This window comes from Alosa pseudoharengus, unplaced genomic scaffold (genome assembly GCF_046254945.1).
Source record: "Alosa pseudoharengus isolate Yale_2024_CS ecotype anadromous, Long Island Sound unplaced genomic scaffold, YU_APseudo_1.1 YU_APseudo_1.1_scf_10, whole genome shotgun sequence".
Lineage (NCBI taxonomy): Eukaryota > Metazoa > Chordata > Actinopteri > Clupeiformes > Clupeidae > Alosa > Alosa pseudoharengus.
This window is the reverse complement of record NW_027468565.1, coordinates 27,198,653-27,225,052: the sequence shown is the minus strand read 5'-3', so window position 1 is coordinate 27,225,052 and position 26,400 is coordinate 27,198,653. Positions and strand designations below refer to the sequence as shown.

At 39.8% G+C, this 26,400-nt stretch overlaps 1 protein-coding gene across 3 annotated transcripts in view; it reads right to left on the bottom strand.

The window, feature by feature from the left end:
- pik3c2g (phosphatidylinositol-4-phosphate 3-kinase catalytic subunit type 2 gamma) overlaps nt 1–21,847 on the bottom strand; it is a 35,145-nt gene extending 13,298 nt beyond the window's left edge. For all 3 annotated transcript variants that reach the window (XR_012983138.1, XM_076269317.1, XM_076269327.1), the window contains exons 1-18: nt 21,775–21,847; nt 20,438–21,630; nt 20,244–20,326; nt 19,650–19,804; nt 19,188–19,302; nt 18,793–18,904; nt 18,050–18,120; nt 17,839–17,902; nt 17,144–17,269; nt 16,836–16,866; nt 16,371–16,554; nt 15,912–16,034; nt 15,676–15,804; nt 14,854–14,968; nt 13,887–14,020; nt 13,159–13,347; nt 12,898–12,991; nt 11,219–11,313 (exon numbers count right to left, since the gene is read on the bottom strand). Coding sequence is in view for 2 of the 3 variants with exons in the window: in XM_076269317.1 (XP_076125432.1) it covers nt 11,219–11,313; nt 12,898–12,991; nt 13,159–13,347; nt 13,887–14,020; nt 14,854–14,968; nt 15,676–15,804; nt 15,912–16,034; nt 16,371–16,554; nt 16,836–16,866; nt 17,144–17,269; nt 17,839–17,902; nt 18,050–18,120; nt 18,793–18,904; nt 19,188–19,302; nt 19,650–19,804; nt 20,244–20,326; nt 20,438–20,866 (2,249 nt within the window). In the remaining variant the exon portion in view is untranslated. The remainder of the gene's footprint in view (nt 1–11,218; nt 11,314–12,897; nt 12,992–13,158; nt 13,348–13,886; nt 14,021–14,853; nt 14,969–15,675; nt 15,805–15,911; nt 16,035–16,370; nt 16,555–16,835; nt 16,867–17,143; nt 17,270–17,838; nt 17,903–18,049; nt 18,121–18,792; nt 18,905–19,187; nt 19,303–19,649; nt 19,805–20,243; nt 20,327–20,437; nt 21,631–21,774) is intronic.
- Nucleotides 21,848–26,400: the final 4,553 nt, after the last annotated feature.

Here is a 26,400-nt window from a genome sequence, read left to right as displayed (position 1 = left end):
GACAAAATTATACCCGACCCGCGATCCGACCCGCTTATTTACAAAATGTGTGCTTTTGGTTATAGCCTGCATGCAGTAGTCAATTTCTGTAAAACAAACGAATTTATTTGCGAAACTTTATGCAGTAGAACTACACGCAGGCCTGCAGGACATAATGTTTGCGCAGGAGAGAGAATGAGAACAAGAGCGCAAGCACGCACGCAACCACCAAGGATTAGAACACTAGGATAAGATTTGGCCATGGACATACTTCTTTCGAAAATAGAAATGGGGAGGCAAGGTAGGCAAGAGAGATACATTGCTGGTCAAAACGTTAGCGTTGTCGTGGCCTTTATTGAAATATATCCTTTAGTTTATATATATTTTATGTAGTATCTTTATTCTGTGTAATATCATTGTTTTGTGAAACTGAATTCTGTAGTATGTTCAGTGTGGGAAAGGAAGACTGGTTTAAGTGAAAGAGCAGGCCTGGCAGAAAATGGCATAGATAAGGTTTGGTGACAGGAAATGTATACAAAACCTAAAGAATGTATGAATGACAGGATGAGAGGGCAAAGGTGAAGTACCATACGTTACTTGGTCAGTTATCTGTAAACATAGAGGGTCTTGTCTGGGATGACTTGAAGGGGTATAAAGGCTGGACAACAGCCAGAAGATGTTAGCTCACTTTGCTCACTGCTCACTGCTCACTGCTCACTTTGCTTAGCTTAGCTTTCACTTACTTGCTTTCTTCACTAATGCTCCGGAGTGCATTAAAGCCATCATCTGCAGTATACATCCATGGTGTGCGGACTTCTTTTGAGTTGTATTATTTAATGTGGATTTGACACCACATAATTGGCGAGCCAGCCAGGAGTTGGAAAGGACAATATTTAAGTATCATCTCAGGGTCCGGGGTTTGGTCAGGGGAGAAGCTGATGCGCAACTTAAAATAAGGTGAGCAACTTTGCTTAATAGCAGCTAGTCTCCTCTGATCAGGCTGTACACTGAGTTATGAATACTTGTCTAAAACGTCCTCCAGTCAAAGAATCTTGCTAAAACAAAGACCAAGGGATTAATACTGCAGATTATGGTAAGCATTTGTGTGTACACTAATGTAAACAAAAGTTCTGCATGTGGAGAACTAGGCAAATTCCTGCATGTGGAGGAATACTATAGCCATATCAAAGAAGTTTTGCATGAGGAAAACTTAAAGTTCTGCATGAGGAGAACTGACTCAATTCCTGCATGAGAAGGAATGAGAGAGATAAAAGTAACAGTTTTGCATGTGAAAAACTGAAAGGTCTGCATGTGAAGACCAGGTCTGCATGTGAAGACCTCATTTCCTGCATGTGGAGGAAATAATATACTAACAAGTTGAGTACAGCTGATATCTGATATCAGGGCTGAATAAGTTAAAGTTGAAACACTCCAAGAGCGAGTGGATGCCCAGGTGCCTGGAATAATGTTTAATAATGTTGTGTAAAAGTTGTGGATGTAAAGCTAAAAGAGAATACAAAGAAGTGTTGAATGGAAGTATAATAGATTTTTAGTATATGTTGCTGGTAGAATTAGAAGTCCATGGCAGAGCATTGGTAAAAGACGTCATATATTTGTATAACTTGTGATTAAGGAGAAGAGGCTGTGTGTGTGTGTGTGTGTGATACCAGGCAGAGGATCTGCTGGTTGAAATAGGAAAAGGTGGGGGCTTGTGTAAACAGAGCAAATGCTGGGGACAAAGGATGTAGGTCTGAGATGGTTAAAGAATGTTGAACTGGGAAATATTGGAAAATATTTCACTTTGAAAGATGTTTGGGGAATGTTTAATACTGCAAAGTGTTGGGTTGAATGTTTTGGTCTTCCATGATCAAGATATTAGAAATGGTTGATAATGAGAATGTGGTAGTGGGAAAATGGTTTTGAAAGGTTGGTAACGCCAGAGCAGAATGGTTCTGAATTACAGTGGGCAGTTGTCTGCAGAAGTGGAGTGCTGCTTGCTGAGAATATAATATTGCCATAATAGATGGTCAAGGCAAAAGAGGAATAGTTTCATTGCTTGACACTGGGGCTGTCATAGTCACTTTGACCTTTTAAAAATTTAATTTGCAATAATGAGAGATACAGATACAGTTCTGCTAGTTTTTGATTTTCTTTAAAATACTCTACAGTTCTAGGTTAAAAGATTTTCATGATACTGGATAAAGGCAAATTATATTAGTGTTTACATACTTTAGTCATACAGTATAGCTTACGTGCATAAATAATTCACTAATCCAATAGTCAAATAATGTATAGTGTATAGTTTGGTTAAGCTAGTCTCTTTAGGTTTCTGTTTTGTTTAAAAGGTCATTTCATGTTAGCATTGTTTATAATAAGATTATTATTACAAGTTAAAGAGAGCTTGTGGGAAAAATCACATCTGTGTTATGCTGTGGATGAGTAGGCCTACGGACAGATAAGTAGGCCTAGCATGGTTAAATATGGAGTTTTAAGATCCAGGATTTGGGATGAACGCTGATGGTGGTTCCAGGTGTTGGAAAAGTGTTGTTGTGTCAAGTGTTGATTAAAAGACTAAGATATATTATGTATAAGAAGTAATATGTTGGCAATTGATAGGTTATATTAGTGGTAGCCTACTAATGATATATATGTTAGCTTATCAGTAGGTGGTAGGTTCAACTGTTAAATTAGCATTGTTAAGGATATGATAATAATGATAGTAGTATTAATAATAGGTCTAAATTAAATAGCTTAGCTATTAGCATGACTAGGCTAGGCTAGGTTTGCATAGTATTATTAGGCTCAGATAGCGGTTGGCATTATTAGGCTAAAGCTGGGTCAGCAACCTGCATTACTACACTGGATAGCAGTATTGAAATTAATTTGGTTCATGGTAACATTGTTGAAGCTTAGGTATGCTACCCATACATCAGAAGACTTTAGATAGATTTTAGAAAGATTTTGTGATGGATTATAGTTCATGGAGCACCACAGTGTTATTGGGGGAAAATAATTGAATTTAAGACTCCTTTGGATAATGTTTTAGACATATATAGGAACTCAATAAGGTTTATCAATAACTCATATTACAGTTATATGTTTGGTGTATTGTGGTATGTGTGTCATGAGTATGTGTATTATGATTAACATCCTACCTTGTGGTGTTATGGGTGTTAATATACAATAAGATCAGGTATTGTTTCCATGTACATTTACAGTTAGGTGACTGTTTAGCTCTGAAGAGGTGGTTTGGGCAAGGTCATTTGGTTATAGAGCTGTCTCGCTATGTGGAAAAGGTTTATGGCTATAGGCTATGGTTATAGCCTTCCCACATAGTCCTGTTTTTGTTAAGAGTTTGAAAAGGGGTTTTGTGTAGTTCACATCACGGGTTGCATAAGCCAAGATTAACTGACATATGATAATAATCAAAAAATGGTTAATATTTGAAATAACAGCGACACTGAAAAAGACTGACTCTGACTGACTGAAAATGTTTTGGATTACTACTTTATATTTAACAATCTAGATGATGGGGATATTGATGGTTTCAGAAGATCTCTGGGGATATTTAGTTTCTACCTGTCAAATGGTTTGAAGAATCATATGGTATAAGGCAGAAATTGTTGTTAGCACTGGGGGTTGATGGAAACTGGTGCTAAGCTGCTTGGCCCTAGAGTATAATTTGTTATTTACATAGCTATATTATAATTTAGATAATACTGTTATAATTAAGTGGTTATAGGGTTATATGGGGTGTTAGTTAATTTGCTGTTGGGGGTTTTATGGGGGCTCAGTACAGAGGGAACTGAGTAGTGACTCCCTTAGGTAAATTAGTTGTGAAATGTACTGTGGGTCTATTTATTTTTAACTAAGAATATGCATAGCTTAAACTTTTTGTGTAAAAATCATAGAAATGGGAAATTGATTTGTATTTGGTATACATAAAGAGTTTTGAGTATATCTAGCCTACACTTATACTTAGATTTATATTTAGAGACTGTATATGTAGTATAGTATATTTATACTGAAGGAAAGGTTTAAGGATACTTATTTACCTATAGATAGAGGTTGGATAGATAGATGGATGCTTTATTGATCCCCAAGGGGAAATTCAAGAAGAATGTTGAATGTTGAGGAGGTATGATAAGGTATGATAAAGTTAATTTCATAAAATTCATTTAGTAAATGTTAATATTACACTTTTGATAAAGTTACAGTGCTAAAGGATATAAAAAAATACATGGAGACAACTGGGGAATTATACTTCAATGGCTTAATTGATAAATTAACTGGAAGTATGTTTTGGTAGTGAGGAATGGCATAATATATTAGACCATTCACTGTGGAATGCAGCATATGGACAGGAAGAGCCTCAAAGTTATAGAATTATATAAGATAATTACTCTAGTAATGTTTAGAGAAACTGGGTAAGCTGACTAATGGTAAAGGGAATGCCATGGTCAACCAAGTAAGTATGGAAAGTTGATAGTCACCTATAAGGTAATAAGTAGTGTTACAGAAACCCCAGGCTAAAGTAAAATGACTTAGTGTAAAGACTAAGTGTTCCACTTAGTGGAATCCCCATTCTGATAGTTTAAGAGACCAAAAGGGATGAGTGGGTAAACAGAACAATGAAAAAGTGTTGCAGGAAAGTGGTTGAGAGAATGAGGAAATATACAGATTTATGGCCTATACAAGAATTAATGGATTTAGCACTGTTACAAAGATCAGGGATTACATGAAAATTGACAATAGTAGAGCTATAAGAAGAATAGGTCAGTCATAGTGGAAATAGTAGGAAAAAGAGGTATTTAAAATGCTCAAAAACATCTTGACATCTTGATAGATTAATACAATAGGAGATAAGAGGCAGAAGTAAGGAGATGACTTGGGAGTGAGTGACCATACATGTAGGACTAATAATAGATGCAGATGTTATAGGAAGATATAAGGGATAAAATGTACAGTTAATGGTAAATTACAAAAGGGCAAGATAAAGTAGATGATAGATAGAGAGTAATTTAATAAATACTACAATCTGCCTGCAGCATGAGTTCCTCATCCCCTCCAGCTAAACAGTAAATGTAATGCTGCCTCTTATATCTAAGGGGGGAAAGGCTCATTACCAGCCGTGTGAGGACATGCTGATGTGCAGGGGTTAATCCAAGTACTCCCTGTCCTGACAGAGTTCGGAGCAAGTTCAGCACAACAGTGCTGAGCATGGACAAACTGAAAAAAGATATGGACTCTGAGGCCTTTGTTAAGGCAACAGTGGCAAACTGGAGAGCAAAGAGGGAACTTGGAAGTGCAATGGAAGCGCTTGCAGCATCAAAAAGACAATACAGGCACCTATGGTGACCTAAGGCTTCAAGTCTGGGGAAACCAGTAGTAGCACCACCCTCAACACTATGACAGTAGGAGCAACCATCACAGGTGTTCCCAAACCTGTCAGTCTACTGGCCTATGGATACCTATTATAGTGGGCACAGTCAAGCCCATGGCAGCCACAATCTCCACGTCAGTGGGGGTGGAGACTCAGACAAGATGGGAATAACTAAGGCAGAGTGAGAGGAAATTACGGAGGAGGCATCATGTGAAAATGGACATCTGAAGCAAGACAATCATCAGTTTGTTTTGACTGTCAAAAAAGTGGACATTTCAGAAACTGTTGGAAAGAAACAGGACAGGGAGAGGGAGGAGACACCCAGGCACTGAAGGATGAGCCCAACGAGCATGCCTTCCTCTTCCCTTGTGAAATAGTATAGTTTTAAGGAGGCCTAGAGAATTCTACAGGAGAAGGTGTATACCAATACTATCAAAGGGAGTTGATGAGGACACCATGCTGAGGGACTCTCTTATGGGTGAGCCCACCTGATACCCAATGATGCCCAGACTAGGTACAGAGAAGGTAGTTAAGACATCTCAGGGTAAGTAGGTAAATACTATGTTAAGCAAATTTAAAGTATGATTTACTCTTATTCTTACCTTTATTATATTTTGATTGTTATTTTGAATAGAAGTGACTACTGTTTAATTAATTGTAAATGCAAATGTTTTAGTCAAATTAAGTGACAAAGTGATAGCACTGCTATTTTTAATGTCAAATGACACTCCATTAATTTTTAGGATAGGTGGTGGTGTAAGTAGGTAAGACTAACTGGACTATGTCCTAGGGACTGTTACATATTAACATATTACCTCTAGATCATGGGAGTTCCCTAGTGGTCACTCACACTCAACAAGTCTAAGGAATAGAATGATTTAGCTTTAATGGGAAAAATAAAGTTTGTAGGAATATTGAAATGATGTAATATCTGCTTTACATGTAACTAATGTGAAGCCAAAAGATCTTACGTACTATACTATGATATTTGATAAAGAAAGCAATAGATAAAACAAAGAAAGCAGAGAAATAGGATTGATAGGATAGAAAATAGAACTAGGATTTACTAATAGTTTAGATAACCTAGATAAAGTATAGGGTTAGAAGAGGTAAGCTTAGTTTTTGAAGAATAAAACATTACAAAAGTCTATGACATGCAGAGAAATTTGAAGTAAGGTATGTTGAAGAAATTATGAGATTACTGTATGTCCTAGAACAGCTAATTAATATAGCTTACATAATAACCAGTCTTAAAGTAGTATCCCAAATTGACAATAAGTAAAATAACATTTCTTATAGGGAAATTTGTTTAGTCTTTATGCAAAAAGAGAATAGATGGAATTAGGATCATCATAAGTCATTGTCAGAAGATTAAAATGTTTTATTATTTCAGAAATAGAAAAGCTGGTGGAAAGATGTTGGTCTTCATGGAAGGAATGGAGGTCCACAAACTCTATTCTGTTAATCACAGTAACAAAGGGGGGCGAACCCCTGGTAGAATGTTAAATTGTATGATTTGTTACATTTGTTACCTTGGGTTAAAGATTTTTATAATTTTTCACTGTCATTATCTGATTAATGTTTTATTTGAATGTCCCTTTGGGAAAAAAGAGTCTGCTAAATTCCATAACTGTAACTCTAATGGTTAGTGCCATTTATATGATACTAACCAGATACTTTCTCAACAGATACTTGATATGGTGCTTTCCTTTGCGCATATTTTGGATCTATGCGCAAGGGGGGAGTAGTAAAGAGGAATATTTTTAGAGGAATATTTTTATTGAAGGATTTTTGATTTTCATAGTTACAGGTAGTTATTGATGATAGTCTAACAAATGTCATGTGTATAGTCATAATATCAGGAAAGTGATAGTGTTGTCTAAACCATTAAGTCCCAGAAGGATCATAAAAACACTTAGTGATTGATTACATTGATATGATAAAAATAAGAAACTTTGGTAGTGGTTTGTAGGGGTTTTCAGATAGATAATAAGGGCAAATGACATGTTAAAAGGGAGAATTGGTAAAATATATGCCTCAACAGATTTAACTGGTTTGATGCCTTACACATTGCTTCGATGCAAATAAGGTCACAACAAAACCAGAGTCATCACTTTTTGCACTAAAGATAAAAAACTGAGAGGTCCATCAGAGGCCCACCTTTGGATCAGCTCCAAGGACAAATTAGAAATGATATGGAATAATTGTCATTAATTCACAGAACAATTTATAAGCAGGAAAAAGGACTTTCGGAAGGACCTACAGGGAAAGAGTCAACAATCTATAGTATACTGCCTGGGGACAGAAATGATCCTGGCAGTGGTGGGTATAGTGTTTTTGGCATGTATGCTCCTGTTCCCCTGTTGATTATAGACTTCCAGGCAAGGAATCCAGTGAGGAAGGGGGGACATTGTCCCAGCAACATCTGCCCTGATAACAAACAGGGAATGGACAGAAAACTGCAGAGATCCCAGTCCATGACATACCACCAAACCACCAGGAAATTAGCCATTCAACTGTTTTTCACAAACTGTGAGGCCACAAAGAAGAGTCAGGTAACACAGAGATTATTGACTGACCAAATCTTATAAACCACCAGGAATCTGGAATATTGACGAATCTTCCAATATGAAAGAAGTCTGTTATGTGCTTGGAGCACTAAGAGAACAGGTGGCTGCAACCTCTTGGGTAGCTATGCACCACTGGATGATGTTGGATCAGATATTATCCAAAGAAAATGGAGTGTGTGTCAACATAGGAGTAGTATTGTAGTAGTAGTATAAGTAGTATGTTTATTCCCATAACATAGCTATGGCAAAACTAATAATGATAGAAAGATAGTTTAAGGGGGCATTAGGAGGATTAGAAATATGGCTAGCACAATAGGAATAGTTGTAGGAATAGGTTTGCTTGTATTTGTGCTTGTTTTCTCTTTGTTTCTTCCTTGTTTGAGATCCATAGTGCTTAAAACAGTGGCTGGGAGAAATGGATCATAAATGCCACTGCTGTTGATGAATGAAGCAAATGGCAACCCTAGTGGAAGGAGATACTAGTGCCAGGACAGAGGACAAGGAAATGGCAACATGACAGTGATGCCAGTGATCCCAGAACTGATGCTCCTCATTGGAGAAAGGAGGAACATTAGAATACAGTATGCTGGTTGGAAGCAAAACCAGCTCTTTCATTGATGAAGTGGGATTGGGTGTGGACTCCACTCCGTCCAACAGCCAAGCCACCAATGTTCTCAGAGCATATGAGATGGAGTACGGAACTAAGAAAATGGCTTTTGTTTTTGTGAATAGCAACATTCGTAACATACTTCACACTTGAAGCGCAGCATCCAACATTTGCTAATACATCTGCGATTGCATTTACACTCTGCCATCTCCGAGGAACAATGGACTAAAAACTGTGTGTAATGAGAATGTATTATTAATAGTTTGGTGTTACTTTGGTTTCAGAGAAGAGGGTAATTATAGCATGTAACCTATCTTCATGTAGAAGCTTAGAATATTATAGGACTAGCCCTATCTGAAAACACCCATCAGGAATTCTGATGTGATCTGTTTGCTCATTTGATGAATTTATGGGGATGGGAAAAGCATATGTGTAGTTGAAGGAAAGTTTCTCCTTTCGCTTGTTGTAAACAAGTGTTGCTGTAAAAACAGGACAGTGGAAGAGTTTCCCTTATGAAGGTTTTTTCCTCTAAAAACAATGAAAAAAAAGAGGTTTTCCTTTAAGGGTTTTCGCTTCCACCGAGAGGATTTGAAACTTGCCATTCTATTTGATAATAACACTACACTATTGGATTTGATTTAAGTGAGGGTTGGTTCAAGGGTGTAATAACAGTACTAATATAAGAGTTTTATGTTTATCAGTGGTATTGGGGACAATTGGTTAAACTCATAGTTGCTGCTGTGGTAACTGGTTTGCTTAGCTGACTGGTTGTAGTGTGACTCAGCTTAGCAGCTGTATTTTCTTGATAGTAGGGGAGGTGTTAAAATAGTGATAAATGTTTGATCTTGCTGCATAAGTGAGCACTTCATGCTCAAAGGGGGGAATGTCGTGGCCTTTATTGAAATATATCCTTTAGTTTATATATATTTTATGTAGTATCTTTATTCTGTGTAATATCATTGTTTTGTGAAACTGAATTCTGTAGTATGTTCAGTGTGGGAAAGGAAGACTGGTTTAAGTGAAAGAGCAGGCCTGGCAGAAAATGGCATAGATAAGGTTTGGTGACAGGAAATGTATACAAAACCTAAAGAATGTATGAATGACAGGATGAGAGGGCAAAGGTGAAGTACCATACGTTACTTGGTCAGTTATCTGTAAACATAGAGGGTCTTGTCTGGGATGACTTGAAGGGGTATAAAGGCTGGACAACAGCCAGAAGATGTTAGCTCACTTTGCTCACTGCTCACTGCTCACTGCTCACTTTGCTTAGCTTAGCTTTCACTTACTTGCTTTCTTCACTAATGCTCCGGAGTGCATTAAAGCCATCATCTGCAGTATACATCCATGGTGTGCGGACTTCTTTTGAGTTGTATTATTTAATGTGGATTTGACACCACAGCGTAAGAACTGGTTTAAAATGCTGAATGAAGCACAAAGCTTTACTAAAGCACATCCACTGTTTAAAGTTACAAACACAACGAACTAAGGTAACTTTTATGCATGCGCGAACCTATACATACCGGTAGATATGGCTGTGTAGTCTGTGCCATAAGATTTATTCCTGCAGGCTGCCCGTTTCGGCTGTCATACTTTTAAATGGCTTCGCAAGAAGTAGGCCTAGTACATAGACCATAACTTGTCATCTTCTTTAAGAACTTTTCCCAATATTTCCCATAGCCTATATCGCTTTTCCTGAAGGGGTGTCTTTATTATTTTAACTCGCGTCTTCAGCTTCTTTACTGTTGACTTACTGTATTGATGCTTTACTGTATTGATGCTAGCCTTCTCGTGATATTTTAAGTAGGCCTATTTGTAGAAAATATATATTTAATTAATTTTAACTGAACCGCCCGCAAATGACCCGAATATCATTAAAATATTTGGTTTATGACTCATAACCGCGGGTGACCTGCAAGCTTACGAGGGGAGTTGTGGGAGATTCAGGTAGGGTTGCGACTTTTTGGACTAGCCCACTCTGTCAAAGAGACGTGAATCATGTTTTGGCGTACAAACCTTTTAAAATATCGAAAACGGATCATTGATCAGGGGAAAAAATATCATGGATCAGGAAAAAATTATTTTCCTCGGCCCTCCCCCCAGGCCAAAAAAATTCTCCTGGGCCTTCCCCTAAGGCTTAAAAAATTATCTTAGGCCCTCCCCCCCCTGACGACCGGCCCTCCCCCCCCCGGTAAATATCGTACAGTCCCTTAGCCAGTTTTCCATGTTTACGCAGCCTTCTACCTAGCCTATACTTCAACGAAACTAACACGCCAGATATTCTGGCTGCCCGCAGGAAATCACGTGTAGCCTATTGTGTGTAGCTTATTTTTGAATGATAACATACCCTATTATAGAGTACAAATGATTTCCTTTAATTTCACGTTTCCATATCATTATAACCCAATTCGAAATTATGTATTATTTATGAATTAATTAGAGTATTAATTAATTAATCATTTTTAACTCTATTCCGCCATTGCCCTTTTCATCACGCGTACCCCCTAGTGGCAGCTCGCGTACCACCGGGGGTACACGTACCACAGTTTGGGAATCCCTGATCTAGGCAATGACTGGTGTTGAATATTGACACCAATAAATATTGATTCTTCCATTGTGTTGCTTTAACTGTGTTTTATGAAGAAAGGTGTGTAGGGATGTAACATTGGAGGACAACCTCACCAGTACAGCTGCTGAGCGATGCGCACGTTGCATAGGGAGCGCTTCAGCAGCAGTGTCACCAGAGGCCCATCCAGCTCCCACTCCATCTTTAGAGCCTGTCGCACAGAGATGAGGTCACCGTCACACAAAGATGAGGTCACAGTCACACAGAAATGAGGAGAGGGAGTTAAGTCATTTAGAGACGAGTGACTGCCGCAGGAAGTGCGTCATAACAAAGGGACACCAGACACTCATGTAACAGCTGTAGTAGGCCTACTGCTGCAGGCTCGGAAAATTAGTTAGAATATAAGGCAGAGTTTCACATGCTGCTTCCTCATGTTGGAATGTGCAAAAATGTAAAAAAAATCAAAAGGATACCTTCTTGAATATGATTTCTGCAACAGTGGTACTGAAAACGTTTTTGCTGTATAAACCAATGTCACACAGAAAACACAAAATCTATGTGATATAATTATGACTTGTTAAATTTATGCCTACAATGGTTTATTTAACATCATGGAAATTTATTTTGTCAGTCATCATGTTCATGTTAATGAATAGCGAGGACATTTAAACCATAGCCATAAACCAAAATTCTGTGTGATATCTGCCGTGAGTCCCTATGCGTGAGTCACGTCTTTTCGAGCTCCTCCCAGCTGACTCTGGCAGATCAGGTGGACAGTCAGGCGCAATCGATTATTTCATAAATAAATGTTAAAGGAACCATATGTAAGATTGTGGCCAAAACTGGTACTGCAATCACTTTCAAATTACTATAGAGCGGTGTATCCCCTCCCCCTCCCCCCTGACGCGAGGTTGCCAACCGAAACATACTGACTTTGTGATTAGTAGATAGGTGGAGGGTGGCGCATCAGGCCAAAACACAACATGACATGACAAAACACAACATCAACATCAGTTGAGGGCTGCAACTTCACTTTTTAAATGACAATATCCTGGCCGGACTAACTTTTGTCAGTGATATAAGTATTTGAAATGAACATGATTTCTTAATGTCTAGTGACATATCAGGGCCATTTTATGATTAATTGAAATACATTTCTTACATACGGTTCCTTTAATTATGAAGCATAATAAAAAGCATATACCTAATGCGACTATTTTTTCCATAAACTGTAAAAGAAAATAAGGTTTTCCCGCTGTATTCTCCATAAAGAGTAAAGTAAATTATGTACCGGTACTTACTTCCGAAATTGACATCACTTCCTGGACTTGTCTGACGTCTTTAAATTACTTAAGCCCAACTGGAAATGAGGTCACAGTCACACCACTTGGTGTGGTGCTCAAAGTACACTTAAATGATCAACATGACTCACTGATGTATAAAGCTGATGGCCAAAGTAGTAACAAAGTAATGAAGATGGTCACACTCCAAAATACTCTTATTGTCTTTTAATATTTTTCTCTCAGTAACTCCTACTGCTACTCAGAAAAAGTAAGAGTAAGAGTACAAGTAATAAGAGTATTTTGGAGTACGACCATCTTTATTATTTTGGATTATTGGAAGTTTTGGAAAACACACCCATGAAACATAAAGCGGGAGAGCGTGGGGTTTTTGCGAATAGAACATTCATAAAATGAGCAATGGCATATCTAGCCAACAAATCAACAAACCACCTTATTTTGTCTGAGAGACCTAGGACCTAGACCTAAGCACAAAGCAAGGCCAGCACTCTCACCTGCACCAGCTGTGGCAAAAACTCCTCCAGCTCCCCGTCTGATACATGCTCAAAGTATTGCACAGCGGCCATCCGGACGGTCTGGTCATGAAAACTAGTGTACAGCAAATTAATGCAGGTGTTAAAAAAGTCAGCCAAGGTATGATGAGTCAACAAAGTAAAACAAAACCATTGTTATTCTCTGGTCTCAATGCTGTGAGTGTAATCTCACATAATAGAGATTTCATATTACACCCTGTAGTTCTTGCTGGCGTGACTGACCTGTCACTGAGCAGGAAGAGAGCCTCCTCTGAGGTCTGCAGGTTCCAGTGCTCCAGGATGGTGTAAATCTCCGTCAGGTCCTGCGGTCGCCACTGGGGGGCGCCACCCAGCACTAGGTGCAGCAGGCTGTACTGCTCACTGCAGGAGTGGCGCTTGGACCACAGCAGGGCTCGCTCGTTCTCTGTCAGGCTGTGACAGTGGTGGTGTTAAGGCAAAGGTGTGAGTCCTACAAACATGCCACTCTCTCTCTCTTTACAGTAAATAAGGCGCTGGTTTTGAGTGACTGTGTCTTGAGCTTTGTCCCCGAGTGTTTCTGGTATCTACATCAATGGCCCTTTTTTCCCCTTAGGAGCTTTTAAATCACCTCTATAAAACTAACTAAATCATATGCTATGGTGAGGCCCCAGAAAAGACAGAGTAAATAATATAGGCTAGGGAATAAACACTGCACCTGACTGTGCTTGCATGCAAATGCACTCATTTAGATGATGCTTTTGTCTAAAGCGACTTAAGGCGATGAGGACTGACATTAAAGCTACAGTACAAAATGGAGACCTTAGAGTAATGATTAATAAATGCAGAACAGGATGAATAGAGGATGGTAGTGCAGAAGTTCAAGTGACAACCAGAGAAGTGATTAAGAGTCAGCCAGAAGACGTAGCCATGAGAGACAGTAGTGGGTAGGAGGAGGTGCATGTTAAGTGTGTGGTACTGAGCAGGTTACTTACAGATGAAAGCAATGATTCTGGGAAACCTCTACAATTCTTTTTTTGAGCTCCAAACAAGGTTCTGTGAACAACACTGACCCGGGCAGAGCAACAGGTCTGTCATATGTCCAATGTTTCAGCTCTGGGAACTCCACCTAAGGACGGAAAATAAAACAGAATTAAATAACTGTACACAGAACAGTTTTATTAGCTTCATCAGGAGCAAAAAGTAGTGTGTTGTGTATTATTGCTACTGTAAGTGCATTTATTTACATTCACATTTATTCATTCAGCTGACACTTTTATTTGGAATGGAATGGAATGGAAATCTATTTATTTGAATCAGGGACAATGCACAAAATAACATTTATTCTGGGATCCAGGAAAATATGTCTTGGGCCAGGTTATAGCAGCAATTGCTAATTTGCACCTGTAGTCCCTGGGCAAGTATAAAAACATAAAATAAAATTACAGTAACATAAATAAATTACATAGAACTAAACATGATGTGATGGCCATAGTATTTAACAAACAAGCAGTCTTAGAATAGAAAACATGGACGCCAGGACTTACACTCTCTTACCCCCCTCCCCATGCTTTTTTTTAAAGCAGCTTGGAACAAATGAGGACTGACATTCAAGCCACAGTGCAAACGCAGACGATAGAATATTAATTGCTACCTGTAAAGGTGTGTATTATGTTTCTTGGTGTTTTATGCCCCCAACGTTGTCTTCAAGGCAGCGCTGCTTGGAAGGCACTATGGTTAGGCATGGGTTAAAGTTAGGGTTAGGGTTAGGGTTAGGTTTAGGATAAGGTGCCTATAAGTCGACAGTGGCAGCGCTGCTTGGAAGACGACGTTGGGAGCATAAAACACCATCAAACCGTGTATTATTGTGTGGATGTGGTATTCGTATTATTGTGTGATGTGATTACATGTGACTACTGCATTAGTAAGTGGACTGGAGAAGGCTTTGAGAGAGCGCCCCACCTGCAGGATGACCCCGCTGGGCTGACGGTGGTTGTCCGACAGGGCCGGCGACGGAGGCGTGCTGACCTCCACCAGCATGGACATGCTGAGCAGCGTGGTGCCGCAGACCAGAGTCCTGTCAGGAGGAGAAAACTCTCCATTAGCTAATGAGCAGGGGAGATGGAAGAGGACCACTAAGGAGACCACCAGCGGGACTCCACGATACACAGCTCAGTCCTACAGGCAGCCGCTAATTAAAGGGTTCAGTGGATGGATGGATGAAGCATAAATCACCACGATTGATTTTGTTCCAGCATCCATTATTTTGAAGACGGAGAGGTAGGTCTACTGTAACATGCAGTCACACAAGATCATGGGTAAAGAGCTTTATTAGCGGAGCTTAAAGGCGTAGTGCATGATCCTGATGAGAGATTGTTGATATTTGAGCTGAACTGCCAATCACACTACACCCATGTTGTGTCTATTAAGCAATGTGTTGATAGTGCCCTTAATGGAAGAGAAAGAATCTGACCGATGAGCTACACGTTACTGTACCTGTTAAAGGGTGCGCCAACATGAGTGCACTGTCACTTGCCACGCACATCAGCGCCGGCGTTTGTAACTGGCGAACACTGGATGAACAATGGATCTTATGCAGCGGCCCCAACAAAATAGAACTGAATCGTAATCTACACGGCGGCGACTACAGTTGAGTTGTATTGAGAACAATGGAATCTAATGGAATGTGGAAAGTGGAGTGAGCCACACTCATGTCGGTGCCGGTGTGCGTTGGCCTTTAGTGTACTTATCTACACTAGATTAGTGTACCTATCTACATGTTACCTGTTAGTGTAGAGGGGTAGGACTGCCCAGCGCAGAAGCTCTTGGGATTTACCCTGTTTGGACCCAAACAGACGGAACGTCAGCATGGATTCATAGGGAAGATCTCGGACTTGGACCGGAAATACCACCCTAGAGAGACAAACACAGGCATGCGTTTGTGGAATGTGCTCAGAAGCGTCACAATAAGACTTATGAAATGTGATGATTTTGCACCTAAAGCCAGAAAAGGTTCTTACATTCTGTTGCAGCGGAGCTTGTTGCCTATGGAGAGAGCGGTGCTGATGTTCTCAGATACCACCGGCTCACAGAGGTTCTTGCCTCCGTACGTCAGGGAGCACGACAGGCTAAACAAATCCAGACTGGAGATAACAGAGACAACCTTACACACACATACTGATATCCTCATGAATTCACTCATAAATACACTATATCATACAGTAATATGCTATTAGCCTCTTTCGGAGACTGAAAACAGAGAGTTACAGAGATCCTGTACCAGCTGAAGCTCACAAATAATGATCTCTAATATGTTTAATCTGTAATCCATGTCATTCTTATGTCAAGCAGACACAGGTTATATTTGTTTTGGTTTGTAAACTTGCCTCCAGTCTAAAAAAGCGGAATGTTTTTAGCCTCACCCAGAGGTCATTGCCGTGGTTAAAGCTTTTTTGGTTTTAGAGCAGGTCACACAGTACCTGATGAGCCAGTTGTGTTCTAGTTTGTAGAGGGCGGCGAGGTTGAACTGCAGAGTACCCGTGTTGAGGCCGACGTCAGCCTTGGGGAGGATGTGATTCGCGTCCTCAACTCGGTAGTCTGAGTGGAAGTTGTCAAAGAAGATGTACAGAAATTTCTCCAGAGCTTGGTGCAGGATCACCACACCTGCAACAAAACAGAACTACAGATATGTACTGCGTGTTTTCATGCCCATACTGTATACTGATGCAGAAGAGGAGTGTTTTTCTCGACAAGTCTGCTCAACAGGTCAAACTTCCTAATCAGGTGCCAAAAGGCGTTCAACAGCCTCCTCTTTCAGCGCACACTCCAGTGGCAGGATTAGGAAGATCTCAGTCCCATTCACAGACACATACCTGTATCTGTGTCAGAAGGATAAGCAAGATCTCAAGATTAGTAAGATCTCAGTCCCATTCACAGACACATACCTGTCTCTATATCACTCATCTCTGGCGGGCTCTGGGAAACAGAAAAGCTCAATCATCATCTGATCTGAACTCGGTCAGTGTCAGATCATAGACAGCTAAATGGCCTAATGAAATGCTTTTAAAAAAGTCTTTAAAAGATGCATTGCAATAATTTCATACATTAATCTCCTATAAATAGTACAGTATAATGTTATACATGTACAGTATATGCTATATCACTAGCCCACATAGTGTATCAGAAGAAGAAAGATTATATTTTCTCAATTTCACAAAATAATACTGTTGAGAATGTTGATGCAGGTACATACCAGCATCTTGGGCGTTATTCTCTTGACCGTGCCTATGGCCTCCTCCAGTTGTACAGTGGAAATGCCGGACAGTAGATTACAGATGGTCCGCACCTCTGTTACTATCTGGTTTACATTGTCCCCAGACTGTAATAAAGTTACACCCATTACTTTTTAGAACGGTGTGTGTTTCAATCGGCCACATACATGGAGCGATATACAGTATATGGAGCGATATTACACAACTGATTGTGATGTTTCGTAACATGTCCGTAATAATCCACAGAGCGTCTTGTGTGATGGAATACTTTTAGGACTGCTAATCTCTGGCTGCACAACCAGTGTCCAGTGGCTAAGTGAGGCTCACACACCTGCTGACGGCCTGCCATTTCAGAAAATATCATTTCAGATGTACACAGAACAGGTGTTACAGTCTTAGTGCTGTAGGTAGGGGATTTCCCACAGCCGCCAATCAACAACCAAGCCTATTTACCATCAAAATCATAATCACCAACAAAGCAAAAAACCATCCTCAACAGAACAGCCCTTGAGAGCATTTCACTGGGTTATCAAGCAGACGCCTTCCTTCATCGGCGTATAAAGTCTATATAAAGTCGGCCTGAGATTACTGGTGGAGAGCACCACACCCTGCCTACCTGTGGGCACAGGTCTTTAAACACGGACCAAGGGGTCAGATAAGAGGGCCAAGCACACACCTGAGTTCTCAAGAGCTGGTTCACCTCGTCTTTGTAGAAACGCAGCTTCTGCTGTAGAACCACCCTGAAAATAAGTGAGTACACGGTTTAGGATAGATCATATAAACATATGCTGACAAATGCTCACATAGGTCGATGCTACCCTGTCAAAGGAAAAGATAAGATATATATTTGTGGGATTAAATACGGCCAGGAAAGTGGTTGTTGTTACCGTGATGTGTTGAAGACACTCGCAGACAGCAAGAGATTATTTAAATGAAATGGTTGGTTGTCATCTTCCTCCTACAGACACATGGCATTATGCAGAGTGAAAAATAGCTAGCATTACATATCACACATTTAGGCTACATCTATTAGATATATTTTTTAGATATCAGTGTGCCTGAATACATGTAAAACTTATACACAGGCACAGCTGAATGGACCAGTAACTTAATTCAAGTGTGAAAGGACTACACTTCTAGCATCTGATCATTCACACATGATGGTGGTTGGAAAGGAAATGCAGTTCAGGTAGAAATTACAGCATTTTTAAGCAAACAAAGGCTATGATGTTACAGAAACATGGAATTGAATGGAATTGTTGTTGCTGTGAGTCTGCTGTGTTGTCATTGTCTCCAAGGGCACTTTTACTGCAGGTGCGGTGCCACACCGGTCTCTCCTGCGCCCGTCAGGTAAATACAGGCTGGTGGGAGCAGCATTACTGATAAACAGAGCAAAGTCTCTCTGGCCAGGTGGACGTTTCAAACAAAAACACTGGCAGAGCAGGCGAGGGGAGGACCCACAGGCCATATTATGGTTGTTAACCAGTCACAAAGGAGCGGGGAATGGGCCAATGGGAGAAAGCAGGCCATTTGAACTTAAGACACAATGCCCAGCCCTAGCAGGTCAATGTTTAAACCGCACTTCAATGGTAATGTAATTTTCAAATGTGCCACGAGTACAATGACTTACATCTCTGCACAGTCGATTTGCCACATTGCTATGTTGCACAATTCTCACATGCATGTCCAGAGAGAACTTGTGATACTTCTGAATGCTCTCGCACTGTCCTAGAATCTCATCACTGCAAAGGAAAACACAGGAGGAATATAATCAATCAACAGGAGGAACATTCCTGATCAACAGGAGAACTCTATAAACGCACTGACAAAAAAAGCCCAAGAAAGTTTTGATCTGACACTGGTACATTGATAAAGATTGGTTTAGGGTGGTAAGTAAGTGTTTTGTTCTAGCACAATTACCACTCAAAGTGCTTCACACAGCCATAGACTAAAGGTGCAACAGACATAAGGTATCACAGATACATTAATACAGGTTTGTTTTGGGTGCCACAGGTGACCTCTTACTTTCTCAGGTACTCCTCAGAGTCACAGAGCTTCATGAGGCACTGTTCACCGGCACTGGGCGGCTTGTCCAACAAAATGCAAATCTCCTGAATAAAGTCCAGCACTGTCCTGTTTACTGTAAGCAAAGCGGGACATTTTATGGGCACAAGAGCAAAAGATCACTATGAATATACAGCTTACTGCACAGAGGCAAAATGGAGGAGCAAAAGAAAAGTAGTTTCACCATTACAAAACAGAGGAAGAAAAAAATAAATGGTGAGTGAGATAGAAGGGAAAATCAAAAGTGACCATTAAGGATTTTCAGAGCCATGAACAGTTGGATAGTATCCTTCATTACCGCCAACAATGTGCAATCACTTATGCTAATGGCACCAAACTCATCAGTGTAACTACAGTTTTCAGTTTGTCTTAATGCATTAAATGACTGAAATAAAGTCTATATTCCAAAAGGCAAAAGCTTACACGGAGTGGGAACCGGTAGTTGTGAGAACCACGGCGTGGATACGTTGAAGGTTAACTCAGCTGTCTCCAAAAGAGACGTGTGAAGAGGGAACACTCTGCCCCACACCAAACCGGTGTTATAGTCAGGGTTGTTGTGGGGGTATCGGCACATTAGCCTGAAATATATGGGAGAATGACCTTCAACCATGTCATCATGTAATGGCAATGTCAAAACATGCATACTTGAAGAAATACTTTAACAAACATACTTTAACATACACACACACACACACACACACAAACCCTTTTACGAAAAAGAACTATTACAATACGTATAAGAGCTCTACAGTATTCTATGATTCTATAATGTTCTGTAATACATCTACTCTAATGTACTATCTACTGTACTATAATGTTCTGTAATAGATCTTTACTTTCTTCAGTGTTCCTATAGTAAGATACAACCTTATAGTACTTCAATGTCCCAAAAATACTATAAGATTCCTACAATATTTATAATTCATGTACGATTACTATACAATTTTGTCCAAATATGATTCCTATAGTGCTAAAACAATAAAAGTCCTCTGATATACCACTATGATGATCCCTTACCTTGTTGTTAAGGCACACAGACAGGATATTCGAATATTGCTCCCCTGAGGGCTATCAATTAGTCTGATAGTCCAGTTGTCATCCTACAAAGAAGAATCAGGTAATCACTCTTGAGAGAACAGATCCTGGTTTCAATCATAACTAAGTGCCTTTTTCTTCGTAACTCTCTGTTTAAACCCTTTGGTACTACTCACTGCAAAGTCCCTCGAGTCGACAGATGTGGCGGTTCGTACGATTTTCCTCGAAAAATCACAGGAGTGCGGTCTCTCGGTCCGTTGTTGAACACTCAGAAACCTTCTCCGTGGAGGCACCGGGGGCGGCATGACAGCCCCAGGTGCGGCAATGAATGCCTCTCTCGTGGGCACCTGCTCTGTGTCTGTGTAATCCTCGAGCCCATGCAGCACTTCATAGTACGGTTCTGGAGCAGGGGCAGTAGCTGTTGCACCATCTAGCGTCTCATAAAAATGGTCCTGAGGGTCAGCACTGATAGGAGGCGCCGTGGGGAAAGTTGGCTGGGACACGGAGAGCGCGGAAAGAGATTGATATAAATCCAAGTCGTCATCGTCCAAAAAACTTAAGTCAAGTTCATCCATTATAGACCGTAAAGACAGGCTGTGTGACATCAATTCTTGTTACCAATAAAAAGGTTATATTTGGCATAAGCAATGCGGTTGTGTGACTAACAAGTTCAACATAAAGTTTAATCCTGTGGGTTTACAATGGAATAGGCCTACTTGGATAGGGCGTGAAGTATATTCAGGGTTCCTACACATTTTCCATTTCAAAATTCCATACTTTTTCCATACTCAAATTTCCAAACTTCCCGGTAGATTTTCTGACCATATTCTCGACATTGCGGCCACTTCTGGTTTGGGATAACTCGGTGAAAACAAAGGTATGGACAACTGAAGTGAATTAAAAAATTACACTTAATATTCGACCATTTAGCTTGGTCATTTTTAGTTGTATCTTGACGATGGGGACTGAGAGTTAAGCTACACAACAGTAGGAATGGTTCATTATGACCTGAGTGAAGTGATTAGTACTGCAAATGCAATAGTCTGGAAACACAAATATTTCTCCATACCCTGGTTTCTTTTTTCCATATTTATCCAGACCTGGAAATTACTAAAATCAAATTCCATACTTTTCCAGGTTTTCCATACTGCGTAGGAACCCTGTATATTGAACCACACCTGCCACATGTGGCTGGTTAGCGTAACGACCAAATAAGCAGTCAGTGTAATAATTAACAAATCCTTCAAATTATAACTGGAAAGAGAAGCTTGAACGTTTGAAGATATCTGTTAACACCCAGCTTGAGGAGCCAAACGACCATTGTATTCCTCCATTCAGCACATCGTCCAGGGTTCGTAGCTAATTTACCCTAGAGATGAAAAACACAAACAGAACGATGCAGATGCCAATATACAGTGGGACATAGCTTAAACATGTTTGCCTTCAACCACCAGATTAAACATGTTAAATTTCATCTTAAACTGGATAATATAAAGAAATCATTTAGTTTTACCTAGAACTCCTCCGCCTCCGTCCACAGCTGGCAGCGAGAAAAGAACAGGACTTCACTGACTACAGCACTTCAGGTTTTACCTGTTGATATTTAAAGTAGACTAGGCCACGCTTTTTAGTGCTCTCGTACCTGACATCACAAGTTGCTTAATTTCGCAACAGAATGTGAGAACAAAACAAAGCTCAAGGGCAATTCCATGGAAAATTACGTTTTTTGTAACATCCATAACGCCAATAAAATGTGATGGTATGGTAGGCCTATGATGTGAATGATTACATGACATTTGAGCATTTGCTATTGTTGGCTGAAGAATGTACATGAGAAAAAAATGCACAAAAAATGAATGTATCATTCACATCACATCATACAAATGCCAAGGCATTTCACTGGCGTTATGGATGTGACAAAAAGTCAATTTTCCGTGGAATTGCCCTCAAGTGAAACCACTTTAAAGTGAAAATAGTTTTACATAACTGCTTGTCTGGGTTGAGAAAAAAATACAGTAGGTCTGTCTCTTATTTGCAAAAATAATTTACAGGCTATTTACAGGGTTCCCACAGGTCATGGAGTTGGAAAGTCTATTCGAGACATGGAAAGTCAAGGAATATTATCATTTTGGGGGCAAAGTCATGGAATATTAAGGAATTTTGTTGTATCAGCTGGCTTGCCAAAACACATTAATACAAATATTATATTTGATTATATTTAGGTTAGGTTTACTGCTTGCTTGAGTTTTGATGGTTAGCCCAACTTTGTTTATTCAATTCCCATTTAGTCATTCTGCTGCTCTAAAATGTTTTTTTTTTGTCAGGGAAAAGTCATGGAATTTTACATTTGACTTACAGTGGGAACTCTGGATACAGTATTTATCAACTGCAAGCAAAACATCATTGATGTGTTGATGTCTATCTGTCCTCCATTACAAAGAAAGGAAAGCAGATACAGAGGAGTTTCATGCTCTCAAAGTGAAAGGCCTGGTCTTATTTGCTACTGCTACTTGTGTTGTGGTTCTACCTGATTGCATTGCGTTTCTGTCTGCACACTCCCAGTTGCGGAATGCCATAGAGCAGGTTCAACTCAACTGCTCTGCTAGGAAGACAATGTTTCCTCCTCTAATGATATGTTTCTGCTCATCTCGCTGGAGAACATCTCTCTTGCGCAGGTAAGTAAGCCGATCTAACCGACTGAGTGTGGTGTGTTGAGTAAGGAGAGCGTGAGTTTATACAGTATGTTCATGTTTGTCTTATGCAGAGCTTGAATTGATTCCAACACCAATGCTGCATTTTCATCTCTCACACAGAGATAATGACTGAAAAGGGATCTTATTTCACATGGTTCCATCCAGCTGCTGGCAATGCATCCCAGAACCATCTCTCATTCACTGCTATCTCTGGTCTATACTACATCTTCTTCCCCTTAGCAGGACTTGCCATAGTAGTGGCTGTTATTGGTTCTCTGGTGAGAAGTCTTTAAACAACAATTATGTATGTCCATCTCCTTCCCTTGCAGTGTTGTGTGTGAAATATCATGATATATCAGAATCCAAAGAGTATCCAATATCCAAGGTCCTGATAAAGTATATGTAGGCTATTCCTTGTGTGACCATATTGATGTTATCTTAGTGAGGAGCTTCATTCTAACTCAGCCTCATATCACACCAAGCCACATACAGAAAGGCATTGTCTGGACTAGCTCTGGATGTTTGGTGATTTGGTGATTCCCGGTGGTAGACCTGTGGTCCTCCTCCTGGCTGCATCCCGGATGGCAAAGTCAGATTGGCAGATATCCTACCACTGGTGGCATGCCGCCGGTAGCCAGAGCCGGACAGTAACGGAGTACATTTACTTGAGTACAGTACTTGAGTACAATTTTGAGGGATCTGTACTTTACTCGAGTATCATTTTTGGGGAGTACTCATGACTTTACTCAAGTACATTTGAGAGGCAAATATTGTACTCTTTACTCCACTACATTTCTATCCATAACCGTGAGTACCCGTTACTACTTCTAAAAAAAAAAGGAAAAAATAAAAATCTCGGAAACCCTCAATTTCTTGTTTCCCTCTCAAACGTGATTGGATTGTGCAGACGCCACTGATTGGGACAGCCTATCAGCAATCACCTTCAGCTTTCCGCCAAAGTCAACTCCATGGCCAGATTTAGATAAGAGACGAAACCATGGACGAAACAATGGATGAAGAAGCAGCAGGTCCATTCCGAGAATGTGCCAACATGTGGCCCCACCTCGCCAGACTACTTCAATTTTCTGAACAAGTTAATGATAGTTATCGCTTCAAGTGTTTCAATTACAAAATAGTATTTTGTATTTGAAATACGTATTTTAAATACATGTATTAGAAATACTGCCCATCCCTGGCAACATGGTAAAAAGATGAAAATGACTTTTTGAAATTACTTCCAATTCATTTTACATTCTCCAAGGTATTAACATTAGCATTTTTCATAACTCCATGTAGGACGTTTCTGTACATAAATGTAAGCACTGTGGCAGTAGTAATGCAATATTTAGAAAACGTAGGCTACTCTTGTACTCTTGATACTCAAGTACTTTTAAAAACAAGTACTTCAGTACTTTTACTTAAGTAGACATCTGACTGTTGTACTTTTACTCAAGTAATGAAGCTGTGTACTCTGTCCGCCTCTGCCGGTAGCGTGCCACTTCTGGTCCGCTATTGGACCACCATCTAACTTGTTGTGAATATTAAGAAAATATGTGAAATGTTATTAGAATGAAGTATAACCTCTACAGTATAAATCAAAAAAAGAGTTTGGACCACAAGTGGCCCCCAGTGGTCCGCCATGCCTCTTGCTATCTGGGATGTTAAAGTGACACCACACATCTGAGTCCAGTGCCTGGCGTATTCTGATATGTCAGATTAGGGCACATGGATTTTTGATATGTCAGATTAGTGCACATGGATTTTTGAACGCTGCAGACATTAAGCATTTTGTCTTCACCATTTCTAGGTTTGTCACATAAGAAGGAAACGGAGGTAGGAACAACTATGGTACATGGTTCTATCACTAATTGGCAAAATAACAGAACACCTACTGTAATCACCTACTTTACTAATATCTAATGTGGGTGTTCCGTTCACCACCTTTGGTCTTTTTATATCTGACGAGGCATTGTAGAGCCTATATACCGTATTTTGAACTGATCATAGAATGTTTTGGATCATTGCTGCATCCTTTCTTTGTTTTCAGGCTTGATGAACTGAGATATAAACTCATTCCCATATATGAGTACGACCCAGGAGAACAGGAAGCAACTGAGAAAAATGAGGATGACAACAATGAGGAAGAACAGCTAACAGTGAGCTAACCAGTGTCTTAGAAGTGGCTGACTATAAGTATCAAAAGGCTTTAAAGGCTTTACATTAAATGACATCAAGTGAAATTAATTAAAATAAGTTTCTTGACAACTTTGGCAATGTGAACAGCTTTGTTGATTTTGCCGTTGTGTTACAGGAGCCACTCTGTGGCGACAGTATTGGACTGAAAGTGAAACTGGCTCTCAAACAGGATTGATGGCAGGCAGCAGAGCAGTGGTGGACAGCTTCTCCTGTAGCCCCCGCAGTGCCAGGGCCTCACTGCTGAACAGTAAAGAGACCAGAGAGAAGAGAGCGCTGGAAATGGAAATGGATGAATCTGTGTCATTTTCATGTCACTAGAGGGCGCTCCTGTTATTATCATCAAATGACTTTTATCAAATGACTTTTTGATGCACTGTATAGAGTAAACGCTACAATATATATTAAGTTTTATCTGTTATAATGTGTGATAACAGTATAAATGCATTTTTTTTTACACTTTTTGTGTCATGTTTTTTTGCCATCTCTCTAAACCAAACTCTGTGGGTTGTCAAAAACTCTCAGACTTATTTCAATCAGTGTTGCTGTTTGTTGGAATTTTGCGACTTTGGCGCTTAGAGGGTTAATCCCCAGATAGGCTCCTATTTTATTCTACCCCTTGTTTTGCATCACTGATGTCTGCATACTCTTAAGAAAGCAAGAGTATTTCGGAATGCCTTGGTTTTCCATGCCATGCCTATGGAATGGGGAACACTTACAGTTTTTCTCAGTCGCTTTGGTACATTTCTCAGATCAGAATTGAAATTCTCTTTATTTTTTGCTTACTCGGTCTTGTCTCGGAATTGAAAGCAAAAATACTTGGTCTTGACCTACATTGGAAGGAGGTGGACTTGTAATTTTAGAGCAAGCCACATGTCCTTTCCCCCCCATTTTTTTGTAACTGTGTATATTTCATAGTATATTCTAAATATCCACCATTACAGATATTCTTATTTTAATAAGAATTATAATATTGACTGGCATTAAATTATATCCCATGGTGCTATGCTGCGCAGTGCAAAGGTTTTGGGAGATACAATCTTTGTCCAAATGGCACAGCAGTTATTCTGGAAAGGGTTGAAGTAGCCTGACCTACGGTTTCGGCATTGTCATTCCAATGCGTGCCTCTGGTTGTAATAATTGATGAGATGAGTGAGCAATCCGCAATTATTAAATTTGGTCACTTGAACCACAATTGAACACCTTTAACGTTAATGAAATGTTGACATCATGCCATACAAAATTTTGACTCC